At 44.9% G+C, this 21,345-nt stretch overlaps 1 protein-coding gene across 1 annotated transcript in view; it reads left to right on the forward strand.

Annotated features, from left to right (window-relative positions):
• LOC148454119 (uncharacterized) overlaps nucleotides 1-21,345 on the forward strand; it is a gene marked incomplete at its 3' end in the record, with an annotated part of 333,977 nt that overhangs the window by 234,502 nt on the left and 78,130 nt on the right. The window contains exons 22-25 of the mRNA XM_088461234.1: nucleotides 699-743; nucleotides 6,966-7,019; nucleotides 14,245-14,289; nucleotides 19,226-19,279. Of these exons, the coding sequence (XP_088317360.1) occupies nucleotides 699-743; nucleotides 6,966-7,019; nucleotides 14,245-14,289; nucleotides 19,226-19,279 (198 nt within the window). The remainder of the gene's footprint in view (nucleotides 1-698; nucleotides 744-6,965; nucleotides 7,020-14,244; nucleotides 14,290-19,225; nucleotides 19,280-21,345) is intronic.

A 21,345-nucleotide genomic window follows, 5' to 3' on the forward strand; every position in this document is an offset into this window, starting at 1 on the left:
CCATAAGTTCCCAGAGAGGGTTCCTGCAGGAGGACGCTCACACCCTGCCATAATGGGTAGCCTTGGGTACTTCTATGAGTAGCTGGGTATGTAGCACCATGGACCAGTTACATCTCTGCCAGGCCAAGGGTTGCCAACATCCCCATCACTCTGAAAAAGACGTTAAATATAATAGCTAGAGAGACCCATATAATACACAGTAACTGAAGGTGATGCAAGAACATTTCTGCTAATTTTGTAATCGTTCCATCCCGTATCAGACTCAGAGAGCATCATTAATGTTTATACTACAGATGTAATGCTGCCCATCCATTACACGATGCGGGGACGACGGCACGATTAGGACACCGTCGTCTCCCGCGGGGTGAACTGCATACACTGAACGTTCAGACGTTCAGTGTATGCAGATCAATCATCCCCGAACGTGACAACCTGACAGCGGTCGTCAGGTTGACCGTCATGTTCGGGTGATGATTGATGTTAAAAACGACCAGCGGGCGCGCGCATCGCTGGTTGTTCTTAACCTTTTACTGCCCAATTTGCGGGCGATTACCAAGCGATGGAGCGATAACGACCGTCGCTATCGCTCCATTGCTAGGTATAATCGCATAGTGGATGGACAGCTTAAGACACAATTTATATCATATATATATATATATTTATTATACGGTATTGCTAAACATATTTAAATTTTCCAGGGAGAAGAAGGGCCGTTAGGACCTCGGGGCAGTCTTGGACCAGTGGTATGTTTATTCAGAATATTATTCTTTATACAGTTTGATTGATGTACATACTGCTTACAGCTAACATTAGAGGATCACTGCATCCAAAATATGGAGCTAGGCTTGTTACACTAGTGATGGAACGTGAGCTCTGGGTAAGGCTGTGACTGACCCCAGCACACTGCTGTATTCTCTATATATCTGACATTAATAGGGTATGTCTGACAGACTATTTCATACAGAACATAGGGGGAGATATACTAAGCCTTGGAGAGAGATAAAGGGGGTCATTCAGACCTGATCGTTAGCGCCGATGCGCTCGGACCGGGTCGATGGCCCCCCACAGAGCATGCGCACGACGGCGACGGCGCCTTCGTGCGCATGCGTGAAACCCGCTACGACCGACAGCGCCGGTCATAGCGGGTCTCGATCCAAAGGGGGCGAGCTGTCGATGTTGATTGACAGCTTGCCCCGTTTGGAAGGCGGGCCGGGGGGGTGGCAGCCCAAACGGAGGCGTTCCCATGGGAACGCCTACCGTTTGGGGGCGGCCCCACTGACATCACTAGTGATGTCAGTGGAGAGCTTCCGGCTCAGACAGAGCCAGAAGCTCTCCGGGGCTTACGACAAGGAAGACCCTAGGGTCTCGTCGTAAGCCCCGATGGTCGCGATGGTCTCTGACCATCACGACCATCACCGGAGCGGTCGTTAGAGCTGTGGGTGTTAACCCACAGCCTAACGACCGCAACAGAGGCGGGCGGGCGGTCAGGATGCAAGTGGCCGCCCAGTTTCTGAGCGACCGCTTGCATCCTCCGACCGCCGTTGAATGAGGCCCAAAGTTCCAACCAATCAGCTCCTAACTGCCATTTTTCAAACACAGGGCCTGATTCAGAGCCGCTCGTAAGCGGCCGCTCATTCGTTCCGAGCGATGTTTGCCCAACTGCGCATGCGTACGGATCGTAATACGCATGCGCGAACCAGTCAGTGCGGCCGAAAATCGTTTGTTCGCTAAATAGCGAATGCCTGCTAATATGAGTGAAAGGAGGAGGCGTATGTGGGTGGTAACAGGGGAAGGTGCTTGAAAACCGGGAGTGGAGATCAGAACGCAGGCGTGCTTAAAGGTCAAAACGGGCGTTTTATGGGTGTGCATAATTAATACAGCCGCGTCATTGACCACGTCACTGGGTTATTTTATAGCCAGAACTGCTCGCAAGATTGCGGTAGGAAAAACCAACCACAAAAATAGCGAGCAGTTCATATGCTGGTCGATGTACTCGATTAATCTAATAAATAGCGGACATGATGTAGGATGCGAGCGGCCAGGGGGCGTGTTTATCAAAAAAACGTCCGCATGTTTTGTTCGCTCGTTCAGATATAGAGGCGGCAACAGACCGCAAAGAGCGAACGGTTCATTTGAATAGCCACCCCCTTTTTCGGAACGAGCGAGCGCTAATAGCGACCGGCTCTGAATCAGGCCCACAGTCTGTAACATGATATTTAGAAGCTGATTGGTTGATAATTTATCTCTCTCCACTTTATCTCTCTTCAAGGTTTAGTACATAGACACCATTGTGAGATGTCACCTACAAATGCTCACACTATGGGAATAATCTAATTCCACCTCATTACACATCAAACACCTCATTGCACATCACAGGGCACCTCATTGCACATCACAGGGCACCTCATTGCACATCACAGGGCACCTCATTACACATCACAGGGCACCTCATTACACATCACACACCTCATTACACATCACAGGGCACCTCATTACACATCACAGGGCACCTCATTACACATCACAGACCTCATTACACATCACAGGGCACCTCATTACACATCACAGGGCACCTCATTACACATCACAGGGCACCTCATTACACATCACAGGGCACCTCATTACACATCACAGGGCACCTCATTACACATCACAGGGCACCTCATTACACATCACAGGGCACCTCATTACACATCACAGGGCACCTCATTACACATCACAGGACACCTCATTACACATCACACACCTCATTACACATCACACACCTCATTACACATCACAGGGCACCTCATTACACATCACACACCTCATTACACATCACAGGACACCTCATTACACATCACAGGACACCTCATTACACATCACAGGGCTCCTCATTACACATCACAGGGCACCTCATTACACATCACAGGGCACCTCATTACACATCACAGGGTACCTCATTACACATCACAGGGTACCTCATTACACATCACAGGACACCTCATTACACATCACAGGACACCTCATTACACATCACAGGGTACCTCATTACACATCACAGGGCACCTCATTACACATCACAGGGCACCTCATTACACATCACAGGGCACCTCATTACACATCACAGGGCACCTCATTACACATCACAGGGCACCTCATTACACATCACAGGGCACCTCATTACACATCACAGGGCACCTCATTACACATCACAGGACACCTCATTACACATCACAGGGCACCTCATTACACATCACAGGGCACCTCATTACACATCACAGGGCACCTCATTACACATCACAGGACACCTCATTACACATCACAGGGCACCTCATTACACATCAGAGGGCACCTCATTACACATCAGAGGGCACCTCATTACACATCACAGGGCACCTCATTACACATCACAGGGCACCTCATTACACATCACAGGACACCTCATTACACATCACAGGACATCTCATTACACATCACATGACACCTCATTACACATCACAGGGCACCTCATTACACATCACAGGGCACCTCATTACACATCACACACCTCATTACACATCACAGGACACCTCATTACACATCACACGGCGTCAGTTTCAGGCTTTGTGCTATATTGTGATGTACATCTGGTTATTTCTCATGGCGAGGCTTCCCTGTATTACCATATGAGATGTACGTCTGGTTATTTCTCATGGCGGGGCTTCCCTGTATTACCATGTGAGATGTACGTCTGGTTATTTCTCATGGCGGGGCTTCCCTGTATTACCATGTGAGATGTACGTCTGGTTATTTCTCATGGTGAGGCTTCCCTGTATTACCATATGAGATGTACGTCTGGTTATTTCTCATGACGAGGATTCCCTGTATTACCATGTGAGATGTATGTCTGGTTATTTCTCATGGCGGGGCTTCCCTGTATTACCATGTGAGATGTACGTCTGGTTATTTCTCATGGTGAGGATTCCCTGTATTACCATGTGAGATGTATGTCTGGTTATTTCTCATGGTGAGGCTTCCCCGTTTTACCATGTGAGATGTATGTCTGGTTATTTCTCATGGCGAGGATTCCCTGTATTACCATGTGAGATGTACGTCTGGTTATTTCTCATGGCGAGGATTCCCTGTATTACCATGTGAGATGTATGTCTGGTTATTTCTCATGGTGAGGCTCTCCTGTATTACCATGTGAGATGTATGTCTGGTTATTTCTCATGGCGGGGCTTCCCTGTATTACCATGTGAGATGTATGTCTGGTTATTTCTCATGGTGAGGATTCCCTGTATTACCATGTGAGATGTATGTCTGGTTATTTCTCATGTTGAGGCTTCCCTGTTTTTCCATGTGAGATGTATGTCTGGTTATTTCTCATGGCGAGGATTCCCTGTATTACCATGTGAGATGTATGTCTGGTTATTTCTCATGGCGAGGCTCTCCTGTATTACCATGTGAGATGTATGTCTGGTTATTTCTCATGGCGAGGCTCTCCTGTATTACCATTTGAGATGTATGTCTGGTTATTTCTCATGGCGAGGCTCTCCTGTATTACCATGTGAGATGTATGTCTGGTTATTTCTCATGGCGAGGATTCCCTGTATTACCATGTGAGATGTATGTCTGGTTATTTCTCATGGCGAGGCTCTCCTGTATTACCATGTGAGATGTATGTCTGGTTATTTCTCATGGCGAGGCTCTCCTGTATTACCATGTGAGATGTATGTCTGGTTATTTCTCATGGTGAGGCTCTCCTGTATTACCATGTGAGATGTATGTCTGGTTATTTCTCATGGTGAGGCTTCCCTGTATTACCATGTGAGATGTATATGGTTATTTCTCATGGCGAGGATTCCCTGTATTACCATGTGAGATATAAGCTGGGTTTCCTGAGCCGGTTTCCCTGCTGCTGCTCTTGTCTGGTGTGATGACCATGTGTCCTTCCTGTCATAAATACACAGTAGATCTACTAATTATTCCAATGAGTCTAAGATGAGATCACATTTAAATACACAGTAGATCAGAGCAGCAATGTCACCCAACAGAGAATACCTGAGTTGTCGCCCCTCCTCCTTCTGGTGGATGATTAAACTTCTGATTTTGGATTATCTCCAGCACCAGAAAAATATATTGACAGGTCAGGCTGAAAGATGAAAGGTATCTCCTTCTTGGAACCAATGGACCATTGTATGGTCCACAGCAGCATAATCTGTCTGTGAGGCCTGGAGATGGCGGCTTGGAGGTACATCCCAGCTTTTCATCCTGACACATAAGTTCTGTAGAGGATACAGCCTGACCCGTAACTCGTAGCTCATTCCTCTGTATGATGCTACGTGTTTGTTTAATTTATCACAACCTACACTTGGTTCCCCCCAGGAAGAGGCTGCACGTTACGTTTGTGAAGAAGTATTTGATCACATTATGATGTATGTATGATTATTATGAGCATGGCCCTGACTTCTGCACACAGCCCAAACAGTAATGGGCAGCTAGCCGAGCTACAGCCAAGACCATACCAGGCAGTCATGGGCTCACCTCCTCTCTGAGAGCCTAATGCAGACTTCTGGCTGAGAGGTGATCATCACTGAAGCTAAAAGGAACAGGGCATCTGTATCACTGTACAAACCACAATATGATTTACACAACTCATTGTACATAATACACTGACGACATGGGGCTCAAGCACTAAGCTGGGTTATTGATAAGTCTCCCAAATGCCACAGCTGGACCCTACAATCAATCTCACCAGTCTGTGTATTACAGCAATTCTGCTGGGTACATGGTAATTGATTGGATGGGAGCATCGTCCAATCATACGCTACAGTCTTAGGCTGCAAATAGTGCTTTAGTGTCTCCAGGCCGATGGCATCACAGAACGAGATCAGCGCCTGTCATCCCAGCCCCACTGACAGACACTTAGCCTAAAATCCCAGTTGCTGCTAATATATATATATATATATATACTCTTTTATGAGTCCTGATGAAAAGGTTTTAGAACCCTGAAACCTTGACTATATTTCAAGTGGCTTGACTAATACACGACATCACGTTTTTGTAAGAAAAAGAATTGTCTCCTGTTATTTTCCTCAGGGGGCCGCATGAGGTTCCAGTGGAGAAGTCTGTCTTTATCTATTCATTCAGGAGGGCACCCTTTCATTACCTCTCATTACCTATTGTCCACCTAGCGTGCCAAGCTACAAAACTATATATATACACACACACATATATATATATATGATCCGGCACTCAGGTGTAGTAAACTTTGTTACCTGCTCTGGTGTCTTCCTTTTAGAGAAGTCAGCGTCCTCCTCATGCAAACAACAATATATATATATCACTGCATTGTTTTGCACCTTTACAAGACTCTGAGTGCCACCTTTGGTGGTGTTTATATATATATATATATATATATATATATATAGACACACATATATATATTGTTCTCTGTTATCTGCTACTTTCTGAAAGAACTAGCTTTATAGAGATTGACTGTGATGTCTCTTACCCTGGGTACACACCTATGCAATCATCAGACCTATCCCCAATATCAGGTGATTGTATAGGTATTGGTGTGTATGCAGGAGTGATGTAGGAGCTGGGTGCACAGTACTTAGCCGATCGGGAGCGTGAGGTGCGTTCCCTGCATCAGCGGAATTGGTGGCAGGAAGTCTGCAGGAAAAACACAACTTCAGTTCTAATAAGCTCCGACCAGAATGTGTCATTATGAATGTTGCTACTTGTCCTTTTTTATAAACTATGTTATATTTTTTTATTTGGATTTATGATGTATGACTAGTGATTCTCTAATGTTCTTCTATTTGAAAACTAGAATTTTTACCTTTTTAAAAAATGCTGTTGAACTGAGTATTTTCTATAGAATAATATAATTGAGGAGGTTGTTATCCGTATACGGTGTATACAGCCCTATTCTGAGGTGTCTAAGGTGCTTAATTCCTTAAAGATAAATGTTTTCCTCTCTGATTTGTTTCCAGGGAAGACTGGGACGTAAAGGATATGCCGGGGAACCAGGGCTGGAAGGCCTAAAGGTAACCGTAATTATCTGTTATACATAAAGTACAGCTCCTTCCTTTATAAAGCTATAGGGCGAGGAAATCGCGCAGATCCCACTCAGGATGACATCACCATCTGGGGGACATGGCTTCCTCCTCATCTACTTCTCAGCCACTATGTCATTTGGACTTTATAGGGAAATTAACTTTCTTTGTTTCTAATTATTATTTATCAAATTCAGGGAACTACTTTGAGCTGTACACGTTGTAAACGCTTAAGTCGGTCACTGTAATTACAACACACATGTTTAGCCCTTGTTTCATCTTCCATTTATACAGCATTATTATTAATAATTAATATACTAAAAAATGAGAAATGCTGGAATAAGCAACGTAGGTACTCCAGCTGTATCTGAGTCCAGCCATCTCATGGAATGCGACTTTCATAAATATATAGTGGTTATAAAAAGTATTCACCCCCTTTGGTGTTTTTCACAAATCATTTTTTTACATCATAGAGTCCAAATGGTATTTATTTAACTCCTTCCAAAAAGTCCATGATGTCAAAACAAAGCAAGATACAGCCAAACCTTGTTGTAAACCTGCCGCAGTGATTTAGAGACGTAGAACTTGGTAGAAGATTCATAATATAGCAGGACAGTTACACAAAGCATACCCCCAAAGCCTCATTGGAGGGTCTTAATTCCAAAAACAATGTCCTGGAGAAGGCCACAAAAATGTAAAAATATCTGCTCATCAATGGTATCCATCCAGTCCTAAAATACAAAGCGGCATCTGTAGGACCTTCAACCAAGTATTAAAATAAGGGGCCTGTTTACTTCTGTAATTAATTATTGACTGTTTTATTGTTTGTAATTATTTTACGACAAGGTTTAGGGGGAGGGTGTATCAAAGTCATCCTCTTTGTTGTGATAGTGTTCTTTCTTCTGGAATTTTATTGTTAATCTGCCATGTTATGAACTGGCCACTGTAAAATTGTTCTCAAAAGCTTTCCTGCATAACAGAAGAATACAAGCAATATTTCTGTAAAAATATACTGTGTGAGTAACTCATCACTGTATTTCAATGGGACTACAGAAAGCAAAATAATGTCAAACAGCTCAGAACTTAAACTAGTACTACCTAAATTAAATAATGGCATGTGAGATGCATTACAGCTGCTGCAGGAAAGATCCAGTCTAATAATTATAATATAGAGAACAAGTGAGACATAGAAAAGGGAAAGCAGAGCATATACTGTAATTGAAATCATAAAGACAGTAGCACAACCCAATAAAGCATACCCATGTGGTTGCTATACTCCTGCGCAGTCTAACTAACACAGTGACATCACTAGGATTGGTGTCACTCAGTGTACTACTGTGGACTACTCGTGCATGCCTGAAAAGAGGTGTGGCTTTGTGTCCGCGATGCCACACCCCATGGTGTAAGACATTTTGGGGGCATGACTGCATGTCATGCCCCTGTTCTCATCATGCTGGTGGCTTGCCCAGTGCTCTGAGCAGCCCCCAGCCTCTCCCGGCACAGTGTGGATGATGGTGCGCGCCATCCATAGCCACCGCTTAGTGACACCATCCGAGAGGGTGACACCAAAATAGCAGAGCAGCTCTGCTGTTTTGATGTCACCTCCTTGGATAGTGTCACCTTGTGTGATCCAATAATCCCTAGTGACGCCATTGAACTAACTCATTTGCTGACGTGATTCACAACCTGGAAACAAGGCCTGAAGAGGACAGTCAGGCTTATAGATGAACATCAGCATAGAAAGCAACTCATACAACATAGCATAGAAAGGGACACAGGAATGGCCCTTAAAGTATGTTTCAGATTCCAGAAATGGAGACGTGAAGAAAATTGCTCCACAGGGAAAGCAGAGCAACAGAGCCGATATCTAAAATGGTTCATAAAGACAATGAAAACCACAGTCCCTTACACATGTACAAATCAGTAGAGTAGAACTTTTAAAGCAACAGGAGGTCACCTGTCCCAAAGTGGGTGCATAGATCCGGGAGCACTAAGTCACCTTTATCAGTGATAGAAGTGTGACCTGCATCACAGATGGTTGTAGAATCACAACTCAAGGAATTGGGTACGGTGTACTCGGGATGTAGTTCCACCGGTCTCAATCCCGATGCTGGAATCCCAACAAGGGAATTAAGTTAGGCGTTGAAATACTGACGCCTATCTTAGTCCCGATGCCGGAATCCAGGAGGCAGCGTACCCGAACGAAGGTAAACCAGGGTGCCCTTAATGTTAGACACGGGGGGAGGATTAGGTTTAGGTAAGTTAGCTGGGTTAGTGTTAAGTTTTTTTGGGGGGAGGGATGGTAGGGTTAGGCACCACTGAGGGTGGGTTAGGGTTATGCACTAAGGGGAGAAATCTTTAGGTTGAGGCACTAACAGGGAGTGTTGGGGTTAAGGTGCGGGGTGGGGAGGGTTAGGGTTAGGATACAAGAAGGGAGTGTTAGGAGGAGAAGGGTAAGTATACCTACCCGACCCCTGTCGGGATACCAACCATCGGGATGTCACTGTTGGTATTGTGACAGGTGGCACCCCGACAGCCAGCAATACATACTTGTGTACCCCGATGTGAATGGAACCAGCCTGGCACTAGCAGTAAAGGATGTGCTGTATGTTCCCAGCGTGTTTATTGCATGTTGTATAAAGGGCTCGTTATCAAACTTTAAGACGACCAGTGCATTATCCTGGGTGGAGGAAGGTGGTCAGCAGCGCCAAAGTGAGTGCGCGACTGCATCATCTCATCACCCCAAAGCAAAAGGCAAGTCTGAGCATTGCCACAACCAAACTGGCACAGAGGGCTGCGGGCACAGTCACACGTAGGCATGCAGGACCTACAAAGGGTTCATAGCACCAGCTTGTCCTTGTATGAGGTGCGATAACCACAATTCCTATAATCACGACAAATGGATTCTCCAGACCACCGTGGCTTCCGGCGAGATTACCCACCCCAGGGTCCAACAGATACATAGTAACTCTTGCTGATTAGTATTCACATTCTGGGGCTATACGTAACACCCTGCGAGGTGCAGGCGCAATAATTTAGCTGGTTGTTGGTTTTGACTTTTAAATTATTGCTGCTTTAAAAATCTGCGCAGATTCTCCTGCATCGCACCCGGGCGTGCATCTCGCAGGCTGCTGCATAAGTCGCCCAAATACGCTCATCTAATGAAGAGCAAAGGTGAAGTATTGGTAAAATGACAGCGCTGTGTAACAAGTGTATCTGACATTACAGAGTGTTTTGTTTTGGTCATTGCTACAAATTATCTGGTTTAATTCATTTTGTGGCCATGATGTAAGTGAGTAAAATGCCTCAGGGGTGAACAGGTTACATGGGCACTGGGCAGTTACATAGAAACATAGAATTTGACGGCAGATAAGAACCACTTGGCCCATCTAGTCTGCCCCATTTTTAAACATATTATTACATCAACCCTTATTGATCCTTACTGCTTCTGAAGGATATCCTTATGTCTATCCCATGCGTGTTTACATTGCACTACTGTCTTATCCTCTACCCCCCCTGATGGGAGGTTATCCCACTTCTCCACTACCCTTTCTGTGATGTTATTTTTCCTCACATTTCCCCTGAACCTACCACCCCCCAGTGTCAGATCATGTCCTCTTGTTCTAATACTTCTCTTTCTGTGAAGAATGTTTCCTTCCTTTATCTTGTTAAATCCCCTGATATATGCGAGAGTCTATCATGTCCCCCCCTTTCCCTTCTCTGCTCCAAACTATACATATAAGATCCTTTAGTCTTTCCTGGTACGTTTTGTGGTGTAGACCTTGCACCATTTTAGTTGCCCTTCTTTGTACAGTCTCTAATGTATTAATATCCTTCTGGAGATATGGCCTCCAGAACTGAACACAGTATAGAGATGAGGACGTACCAATGACCTATACAGTGGTATTATCACTTCTTTCTTTCTGCTACTGATTCCTCTCCCTATGTACCAAGCATCTGACTTGCCTTCCTCATTGCTTTGTTACATTGCTTGCCTCTAAGTCACCTGAGATAGTGACTCCTAGATCCCTTTCCTCTTCAGTAGTTACCAGTATAGTGCCATTAATACTATATTTAGCCTTTATGTCACCTGAGATAGTGACTCCTAGATCCCTTTCCTCCTCAGTACTTTCCAGTATAGTGCCATTAATACTATATTTAGCCTTTATGTCACCTGAGATAGTGACTCCTAGATCCCTTTCCTCCTCAGTAGTTACCAGTATAGTGCCATTAATACTATATTTAGCCTTTATGTCACCTGAGATAGTGACTCCTAGATCCCTCTCCTCCTCAGTACTTTCCAGTATAGTGCCATTAATACTATATTTAGCCTTTATGTCACCTAAGATAGTGACTCCTAGATCCCTTTCCTCCTCAGTACTTTCCAGTATAGTGCCATTAATACTATATTTAGCCTTTATGTCACCTGAGATAGTGACCCCCTAGACCCCTTTCCTCCTCAGTAGTTACCAGTATAGTGCCATTAATACTATATTTAGCCTATAAGTCACCTGAAATAGTGACTCCTAGATCCCTTTCCTCCTCAGTAGTTACCAGTATAGAGCCATTAATACTGTATTTAGCCTTTGGATTTCTGAGACCCAAGTGCATGATTTTGCTTTTATTGGCATTAAACTGTAGTTGCCACGTTCTTGACCATTCCACTAGTCTACCTAGATCCTCCATCATTTGTTTTACCCCTCCTGGTGTGTCTACCCTGTTACATACCTTTATGTCATCTACAGTAAGTCATAGTTTCCCTTCAATACCATTTGCAATGTCACAAATAAAGATAGTAAAAAGCACTGGTCCCAGTACAGATCCCTGAGGTTCTCCACTGGTAACATTTCCCTATAGAGACTGCTCTCTGTTTCCTATCCTGCAGCCATGATCTTATCCATTCAACTATCTTTGTATTCAATCCCGTGCTTTAGAGTTTATTTAACAGTCTGCGATGTGGAACAGTGTCAGAAGCCTTACTAAAGTCTAGATAAGCTATATCTATGCCCCCCCCCTTCCCCTTATCTATTTCCTTTGACACCCAATCAAAAAAGTAAATAAGATTTATGTGACATGATCTCCCCCCAGTAAATCCATGCTGTAAGGGGTCCTGCAAATTGCTGGATTTGAGATAATCTACAACTATTTCTTATAAGAGTGTTTCCATCAATTTCCCTACTACTGATGTAAGGATCACTGGTCGGTAGTCACTGCTCGGTAGTTAGTTGCCTCTTCCTTGCTTCCACTTTTGTGCAGTGGGACAACGTTTGCCCTTTTCCAGTCCTGTGGAATTACTCCAGTAGCTAGTGACTGGTTAAATAATTCTGTTAATGGTGTTACCAGCACCCCTTTAAGCTCTTTTAGTATCCTTGGATGTATCCCATCTGGCCCCATTGATTTATCCACTCTCAGGGTCTCATTCAGAGGCGGCCGTACGGTCTACGACCGCACGGCCGCCTCGATGTTTGTCCAGTGCGCATGCGCACGAGGGAGCCGGCTCTTTCGTGCGCATGCGTGAGACCCGCTACGACCGACAGCGCCTGTCGTAGCGGGTCTCTTTCCAAAGGGGGCGAGCTGTCGATGTTGATTGACAGCTCGCCCCGTTTGGAAGGCGGGCCGGGGGGGTGGCAGCCCAAACGGAGGCGTTCCCTTGTGAACGCCTGCCGTTTGGGGGAGGCCCCACTGACATCACTAGTGATGTCAGTGGAGAGCTTCCGGCTCTGACAGAGCCAGAAGCTCCCCGGGGCTTACGACAAGTGAGACCCCTACCCTAGGGTCTCGTCGTAAGCCCCGATGGTCGCTATGGTCTTTGACCATCGCGACCATCACCCTAGCGGTCGTTAGAGCTGTGGGTGTTAACCCACAGCCTAACGACCGAAACAGAGGCGGGCGGTCAGGATGCAAGCGGCCGCCCAGTTTCTGAGCGACCGCTTGCATCCTCCGACCGCCTCTGAATGAAGCCCTCAGTCTTATCAGTTCTGATAGGATCTTCTCCTCTGTAAATGTGATTGTTCCTACATATTTTTCTGATCACACCTGTAACTTACCTGTGGCCCCTTCCCTCTCTCTCAGTGACTGTGGCCCCTTTCCCTCTCTCTCAGTGACTGTGGCCCCTTTCCCTCTCTCTCAGTAACTGTGGCCCCTTTCCCTCTCTCTCAGTGACTGTGGCCCCTTTCCCTCTCTCTCAGTAACTGTGGCCCCTTTCCCTCTCTCTCAGTAACTGTGGCCCCTTTCCTTCTATCTCAGTAACTGTGGCCCCTTTCCTTCTATCTCAGTAACTGTGGCCCCTTTCCCTCTCTCTCAGTAACTGTGGCCCCTTTCCCTCTCTCTCAGTAACTGTGGCCCCTTTCCCTCTCTCTCAGTGACTGTGGCCCCTTTCCCTCTCTCTCAGTGACTGTGGCCCCTTTCCCTCTCTCTCAGTAACTGTGGCCCCTTTCCCTCTCTCTCAGTAACTGTGGCCCCTTTCCCTCTCTCTCAGTAGTGAATACTGAACAAAAATAATGATTAAGGTGATCAGCTATTACATTCTCTCCCTCTTTCTGTCTTTAGTCTTTTTATTCCACCTTTTGTTTTTCTCCTTTCGCTTATATACTTAAAAATAGTTTTGCCCCCTTTACCCACTGACTGTGCCATCTTCTCCTCAGCTTTTGCCTTTGCCCATCTGATTACTTTCTTAGCCTCCTTCTGTGTTACACGTTAATCCTCTGTGTCCTCATTACTTTGCGTCTGCTTGTAGTACCTATACGCCATCTTTTTTGCTCTCACAATACTCTCTACCTCTTTCCCAGACCACACTGGCTCCTTTTCCTTGTGGTTTTCCAGTTCTGTAGTACATACACTGAATTCCATAAGGCAACTCGCCAACACATATATTTTCCAATAGAACAATGATTAAGGACATTACACAAGGGGTGTAAGTGTAACGCAATTATTTATTAAGATGTATTTAATTATTTTTTTTAAGTTTCTGGTCCTCACAATTGAGCTGTGCTTGTTTTGTACATAGGTATAATATACAGATCCATTAGTATAATACACAGATCCATGCATATAATATATTGATCTATGGGAATAATACCCTGATCCTTGCATGTAATATACAGATCTGTGAGTATAATACACAGGTCATTGCATAGGTAGATAGATACTGTAGAGAAAGAGATACTTATTATAAATATTATATTATATGTGATATACTTTCTGTTCTCTTCTCCAGGGTGAAGTTGGAGTGATAGGAAACATCGGAAAAGCTGGTGAACTCGTAAGTTCTACTTTTTTAAATTACTTTTTTCTTTTCATTACTGATAAATTGTGGGTTAGTCGTAGGATATAGCTGTCCTGGGGCAGGGGGGCATTATGTTAGGGGTGGAAAATAATCCCATGGTTTTAGCAGGAGTCTCAGCTTTCTGTAGGTTGCTATGGTCCCTGCTATGGTCCCTGCTATGGTCCCTGCTATGGTCCCTGCTATGGTCCCTGCTATGCTCCCTGCTATGGTCCCTGCTATGCTCCCTGCTATGCTCCCTTGTGCTAATACTCAGTGAAATACACAGGGGCAGAATACTGTGTGTCTAGGAGCATGGGAGCCAATGTAATGATTGGGGGTGCTCACATAGGATGGGAAATACTATGCATAGACATGGCGGGGGGACAGCACTCGCAGACCTGGCTTCTAGTAGAAGTACAGAGCTGCCCATACCTTCAGCTATATTGGCCATAATATCAGCGCATCAGGGGCCTGATTCAGCATTACACGTAACCGGGAACGCGGATTCCTGATTATCATGCACAGGACCCGTTCTGCACAAGTGATCACACGCAGGACCCCTTATGCCACCGTCTGATTGACAGGCTGAGGCATTTACGGGCCAGTGCGGGGCATGGACGGCCTGCGTTCCCAGAAACAAGCATGTCATGCCCGTTTTCCAGGACTGGTAAGGCCAGGATCTGCATTCACGGAGGCAAAGCCAGACTGGGTAAGCTGAGGCTTGTAGTGCTGGGATTGCAAAGGCAGCAAGGGGTATCATGCAGGGAGGTGTCATGCAGGGAGGTGTCATGCAGGGAGGTGTCATGCAGGGAGGTGTCATGCAGGGAGGTGTCATGCAGGGAGGTGTCATGCAGGGAGGTGTCATGCAGGGAGGTGTCATGCAGGGAGGTGTCATGCAGGGAGGTGTCATGCAGGGAGGTGTCATGCGGGGAGGTGTCATGCGGGGAGGTGTCATGCGGGGAGGTGTCATGCGGGGAGGTGTCATGCGGGGAGGTGTCATGCGGGGAGGTGTCATGCGGGGAGGTGTCATGCGGGGAGGTGTCATGCAGGGAGGGGTCATGCGGGGAGGGGTCATTGCGGGGAGGGGTCATGCAGGGAGGTGTCTTGCGGGGAGGGGTCATGCAGGGAGGTGTCTTACGGGGAGGTGTCTTACGGGGAGGGGTCATACAGGGAGGTGTCTTACGGGGAGGGGTCATGCAGGGGGGCATCATGCAGGGGGGCATCATGCAGGGGGGGCGTCATACAGGGGGGTGTCTCAGTGACGCACATGCAGCACTTAGTATCGGTGACACACATGCGGCACTTAGTATCAGTGACACACATGCGGCACTTAGTATCAGTGACACCCATGCGGCACTTAGTATCAGTGACACACATGCAGCGCTTAGTATCAGGGACGCACATGCAGCACTTAGAGGGGTATTCAATTACGCTGCGAAAAGTCAGAATCAAGTAATTTTCGCCTATTTCAATTATCCCCGTATTCAATTCCAAAGACTTTTCGCGTGATAACTTTTCACCATGTTTTACATGGTGAAAAAAAGTGAAGAATTGGGGATTAGGGGTGCAGGCTTAAAAAAAATAGCCTGCACCCCTGGGAATCTCATTTAATAATAAACTGTGTCAAAAAAAGTAAAAAAAGAAAAATAGGGACACCCCAAAAAAACTAATAAAAAATTTGGGGTGAAAAAAATAAGGGGAAACAGTATTTAAAAATAGGGAAATAGGTTCAGGGGTGTTCTGTAAGTATGCGACAGGTGTTTTCTAGAATAGGCTATTAGCGGCAGGTGCATTTTTACAGAATTTCAAAAAAGTTACTTTAGGGACTTAAAAATATGCTAGTACCCATTTTCATGTACCCCAAATTTGATGGGACCACTTAAAAAAATGAAAAAATATACCTAAATGCTCTTCTGCATCACTTCTTCAATGTCGGGAAAAAAACACCCGATGGGAGTACCCATAGTGATCCCCCATGTCTCACAGGAGCCTGATGTTTTGTACAGTCCTTACAGGGTTACTATGTAGCGCGCTGTATCCTTATATTACATGAGGACACAGGAGCCTGATGTTTTGTACAGTCCTTACAGGGTTACTATGTAGCGCGCTGTATCCTTATATTACATGAGGACACAGGAGCCTGATGTTTTGTACAGTCCTTACAGGGTTACTATGTAGCGCGCTGTATCCTTATATTACATGAGGACACAGGAGCCTGATGTTTTGTACAGTCCTTACAGGGTTACTATGTAGCGCGCTGTATCCTTATATTACATGAGGACACAGGAGCCTGATGTTTTGTACAGTCCTTACAGGGTTACTATGTAGCGCGCTTTATCCTTATATTACATGAGGACACAGTAGCCTGATGTTTTGTACAGTCCTTACAGGGTTACTATGTAGCGCGCTGTATCCTTATATTACATGAGGACACAGGAGCCTGATGTTTTGTACAGTCCTTACAGGGTTACTATGTAGCGCGCTGTATCCTTATATTACATGAGGACACAGGAGCCTGATGTTTTGTACAGTCCTTACAGGGTTACTATGTAGCGCGCTGTATCCTTATATTACATGAGGACACAGGAGCCTGATGTTTTGTACAGTCCTTACAGGGTTACTATGTAGCGCGCTGTATCCTTATATTACATGAGGACACAGGAGCCTGATGTTTTGTACAGTCCTTACAGGGTTACTATGTAGCGCGCTTTATCCTTATATTACATGAGGACACAGTAGCCTGATGTTTTGTACAGTCCTTACAGGGTTACTATGTAGCGCGCTGTATCCTTATATTACATGAGGACACAGGAGCCTGATGTTTTGTACAGTCCTTACAGGGTTACTATGTAGCGCGCTGTATCCTTATATTACATCAGGACACAGGAGCCTGATGTTTTGTACAGTCCTTACAGGGTTACTATGTAGCGCGCTGTATCCTTATATTACATGAGGACACAGGAGCCTGATGTTTTGTACAGTCCTTACAGGGTTATTATGTAGCGCGCTGTATCCTTATATTACATGAGGACACAGGAGCCTGATGTTTTGTACAGTCCTTACAGGGTTCTTATGTAGCGCGCTGTATCCTTATATTACATGAGGACACAGGAGCCTGATGTTTTGTACAGTCCTTACAGGGTTACTATGTAGCGCGCTTTATCCTTATATTACATGAGGACACAGTAGCCTGATGTTTTGTACAGTCCTTACAGGGTTACTATGTAGCGCGCTGTATCCTTATATTACATGAGGACACAGGAGCCTGATGTTTTGTACAGTCCTTACAGGGTTACTATGTAGCGCGCTGTATCCTTATATTACATCAGGACACAGGAGCCTGATGTTTTGTACAGTCCTTACAGGGTTACTATGTAGCGCGCTGTATCCTTATATTACATGAGGACACAGGAGCCTGATGTTTTGTACAGTCCTTACAGGGTTATTATGTAGCGCGCTGTATCCTTATATTACATGAGGACACAGGAGCCTGATGTTTTGTACAGTCCTTACAGGGTTCTTATGTAGCGCGCTGTATCCTTATATTACATGAGGACACAGGAGTCTGATGTTTTGTACAGTCCTTACAGGGTTCTTATGTAGCGTGCTGTATCCTTATATTACATGAGGACACAGGAGCCTGATGTTTTGTACAGTCCTTACAGGGTTACTATGTAGCGCGCTTTATCCTTATATTACATGAGGACACAGGAGCCTGATGTTTTGTACAGTCCTTACAGGGTTATTATGTAGCGCGCTGTATCCTTATATTACATGAGGACACAGGAGCCTGATGTTTTGTACAGTCCTTACAGGGTTACTATGTAGCGCGCTGTATCCTTATATTACATGAGGACACAGTAGCCTGATGTTTTGTACAGTCCTTACAGGGTTACTATGTAGCGCGCTGTATCCTTATATTACATGAGGACACAGGAGCCTGATGTTTTGTACAGTCCTTACAGGGTTACTATGTAGCGCGCTGTATCCTTATATTACATGAGGACACAGGAGCCTGATGTTTTGTACAGTCCTTACAGGGTTACTATGTAGCGCGCTGTATCCTTATATTACATGAGGACACAGGAGCCTGATGTTTTGTACAGTCCTTACAGGGTTACTATGTAGCGTGCTGTATCCTTATATTACATGAGGACACAGGAGCCTGATGTTTTGTACAGTCCTTACAGGGTTACTATGTAGCGTGCTGTATCCTTATATTACATGAGGACACAGGAGCCTGATGTTTTGTACAGTCCTTACAGGGTTATTATGTAGCGCGCTGTATCCTTATATTACATGAGGACACAGGAGCCTGATGTTTTGTACAGTCCTTACAGGGTTATTATGTAGCGCGCTGTATCCTTATATTACATGAGGACACAGGAGCCTGATGTTTTGTACAGTCCTTACAGGGTTACTATGTAGTGCGCTGTATCCTTATATTACATCAGGACACAGGAGCCTGATGTTTTGTACAGTCCTTACAGGGTTACTATGTAGCGCGCTTTATCCTTATATTACATGAGGACACAGGAGCCTGATGTTTTGTACAGTCCTTACAGGGTTACTATGTAGCGGGTACTTTGTATCTCATTCATTCAGTCCTGATAACAAGCTACACCCCCCTACCATTATTGCTGGGCAGAAGTCTACGGCCAGTTACTGTAACACTCAGCAACTCCTCAACATTCATTTTAATGACAGCCAGACGGGTATCTTATCATGGGAAATAGGATTATACTGCGTCAGTTGGGGATTTGCTAAAGATCTGACATTGGATGCGCTTTAGACAGAAGAAATCTGTTTTTTCTTAGTAATGAAATTTGCACATTGATAACTTTTTTCTTATTTTATTTTTTTTTGTCTGGACAATTTCCTGTGAAGTGTAATAATCATCTGTTGTAAAGTTAATACACAATTTGTTTTACAGGGGCCTGAGGGGCTGCCAGGAGAGGCCGGACCACCTGGGGACGCTGGAGAAAAGGTACCTAAAGACAAAATTAGGAAAATAAAGAGAATTGTGTTGCTATATTTTGGGGCAGTGTTATATAAGGGTGCAGTCTCTTTCTGTACTGTATATACCATGGCGCTGTGCCAGCTAAGCATCAGGTATATACTATGTAAGGGTCCAGTCTCTATCTGTACTGTATATCCCATGACACTGTGCCAGCTAAGCATCAGGTATATACTATGTAAGGGTCCAGTCTCTATCTGTACTGTATATACCATGACACTGTGCCAGCTAAGCATCAGGTATATACTATGTAAGGGTCCAGTCTCTTTCTGTACTGTATATACCATGGCGCTGTGCCAGCTAAGCATCAGGTATATACTATGTAAGGGTCCAGTCTCTTTCTGTACTGTATATACCATGGCGCTGTGCCAGCTAAGCATCAGGTATATACTATGTAAGGGTCCAGTCTCTATCTGTACTGTATATACCATGACACTGTGCCAGCTAAGCATCAGGTATATACTATGTAAGGGTCCAGTCTCTATCTGTACTGTATATACCATGACACTGTGCCAGCTAAGCATCAGGTATATACTATGTAAGGGTCCAGTCTCTTTCTGTACTGTATATACCATGGCGCTGTGCCAGCTAAGCATCAGGTATATACTATGTAAGGGTCCAGTCTCTTTCTGTACTGTATATACCATGGCGCTGTGCCAGCTAAGCATCAGGTATATACTATGTAAGGGTCCAGTCTCTATCTGTACTGTATATACCATGACACTGTGCCAGCTAAGCATCAGGTATATACTATGTAAGGGTCCAGTCTCTTTCTGTACTGTATATACCATGACTCTGTGCCAGCTAAGCATCAGGTATATACTATGTAAGGGTCCAGTCTCTTTCTGTACTGTATATACCATGACGCTGTGCCAGCTAAGCATCAGGTATATACTATGTAAGGGTCCAGTCTCTATCTGTACTGTATATACCATGACACTGTGCCAGCTAAGCATCAGGTATATACTATGTAAGGGTCCAGTCTCTCTCTGTACTGTATATACCATGACACTGTGCCAGCTAAGCATCAGGTATATACTATGTAAGGGTCCAGTCTCTTTCTGTACTGTATATACCATGACGCTGTGCCAGCTAAGCATCAGGTATATACTATGTAAGGGTCCAGTCTCTATCTGTACTGTATATACCATGACACTGTGCCAGCTAAGCATCAGGTATATACTATGTAAGGGTCCAGTCTCTATCTGTACTGTATATACCATGACACTGTGCCAGCTAAGCATCAGGTATATACTATGTAAGGGTCCAGTCTCTATCTGTACTGTATATACCATGACGCTGTGCCAGCTAAGCATCAGGTATATACTATGTAAGGGTCCAGTCTATATCTGTACTGTATATACCATGACGCTGTGCCAGCTAAGCATCAGGTATATACTATGTAAGGGTCCAGTCTCTATCTGTACTGTATATACCATGACACTGTGCCAGCTAAGCATCAGGTATATACTATGTAAGGGTCCAGTCTCTTTCTGTACTGCATATCCCATGACGCTGTGCCAGCTAAGCATCAGGTATATACTATGTAAGGGTCCAGTCTCTATCTGTACTGCATATACCATGACACTGTGCCAGCTAAGCATCAGGTATATACTATGTAAGGGTCCAGTCTCTATCTGTACTGTATATACCATGACACTGTGCCAGCTAAGCATCAGGTATATACTATGTAAGGGTCCAGTCTCTATCTGTACTGTATATCCCATGACGCTGTGCCAGCTAAGCATCAGGTATATACTATGTAAGGGTCCAGTCTCTATCTGTACTGTATATACCATGACGCTGTGCCAGCTAAGCATCAGGTATATACTATGTAAGGGTCCAGACTCTTTCTGTACTGTATATACCATGACGCTGTGCCAGCTAAGCATCAGGTATATACTATGTAAGGGTCCAGTCTCTATCTGTACTGTATATACCATGACACTGTGCCAGCTAAGCATCAGGTATATACTATGTAAGGGTCCAGTCTCTTTCTGTACTGCATATCCCATGACGCTGTGCCAGCTAAGCAT

This window comes from Taudactylus pleione, unplaced genomic scaffold (assembly GCF_031769625.1).
Source record: "Taudactylus pleione unplaced genomic scaffold, aTauple2 ptg001030l, whole genome shotgun sequence".
NCBI lineage: Eukaryota > Metazoa > Chordata > Amphibia > Anura > Myobatrachidae > Taudactylus > Taudactylus pleione.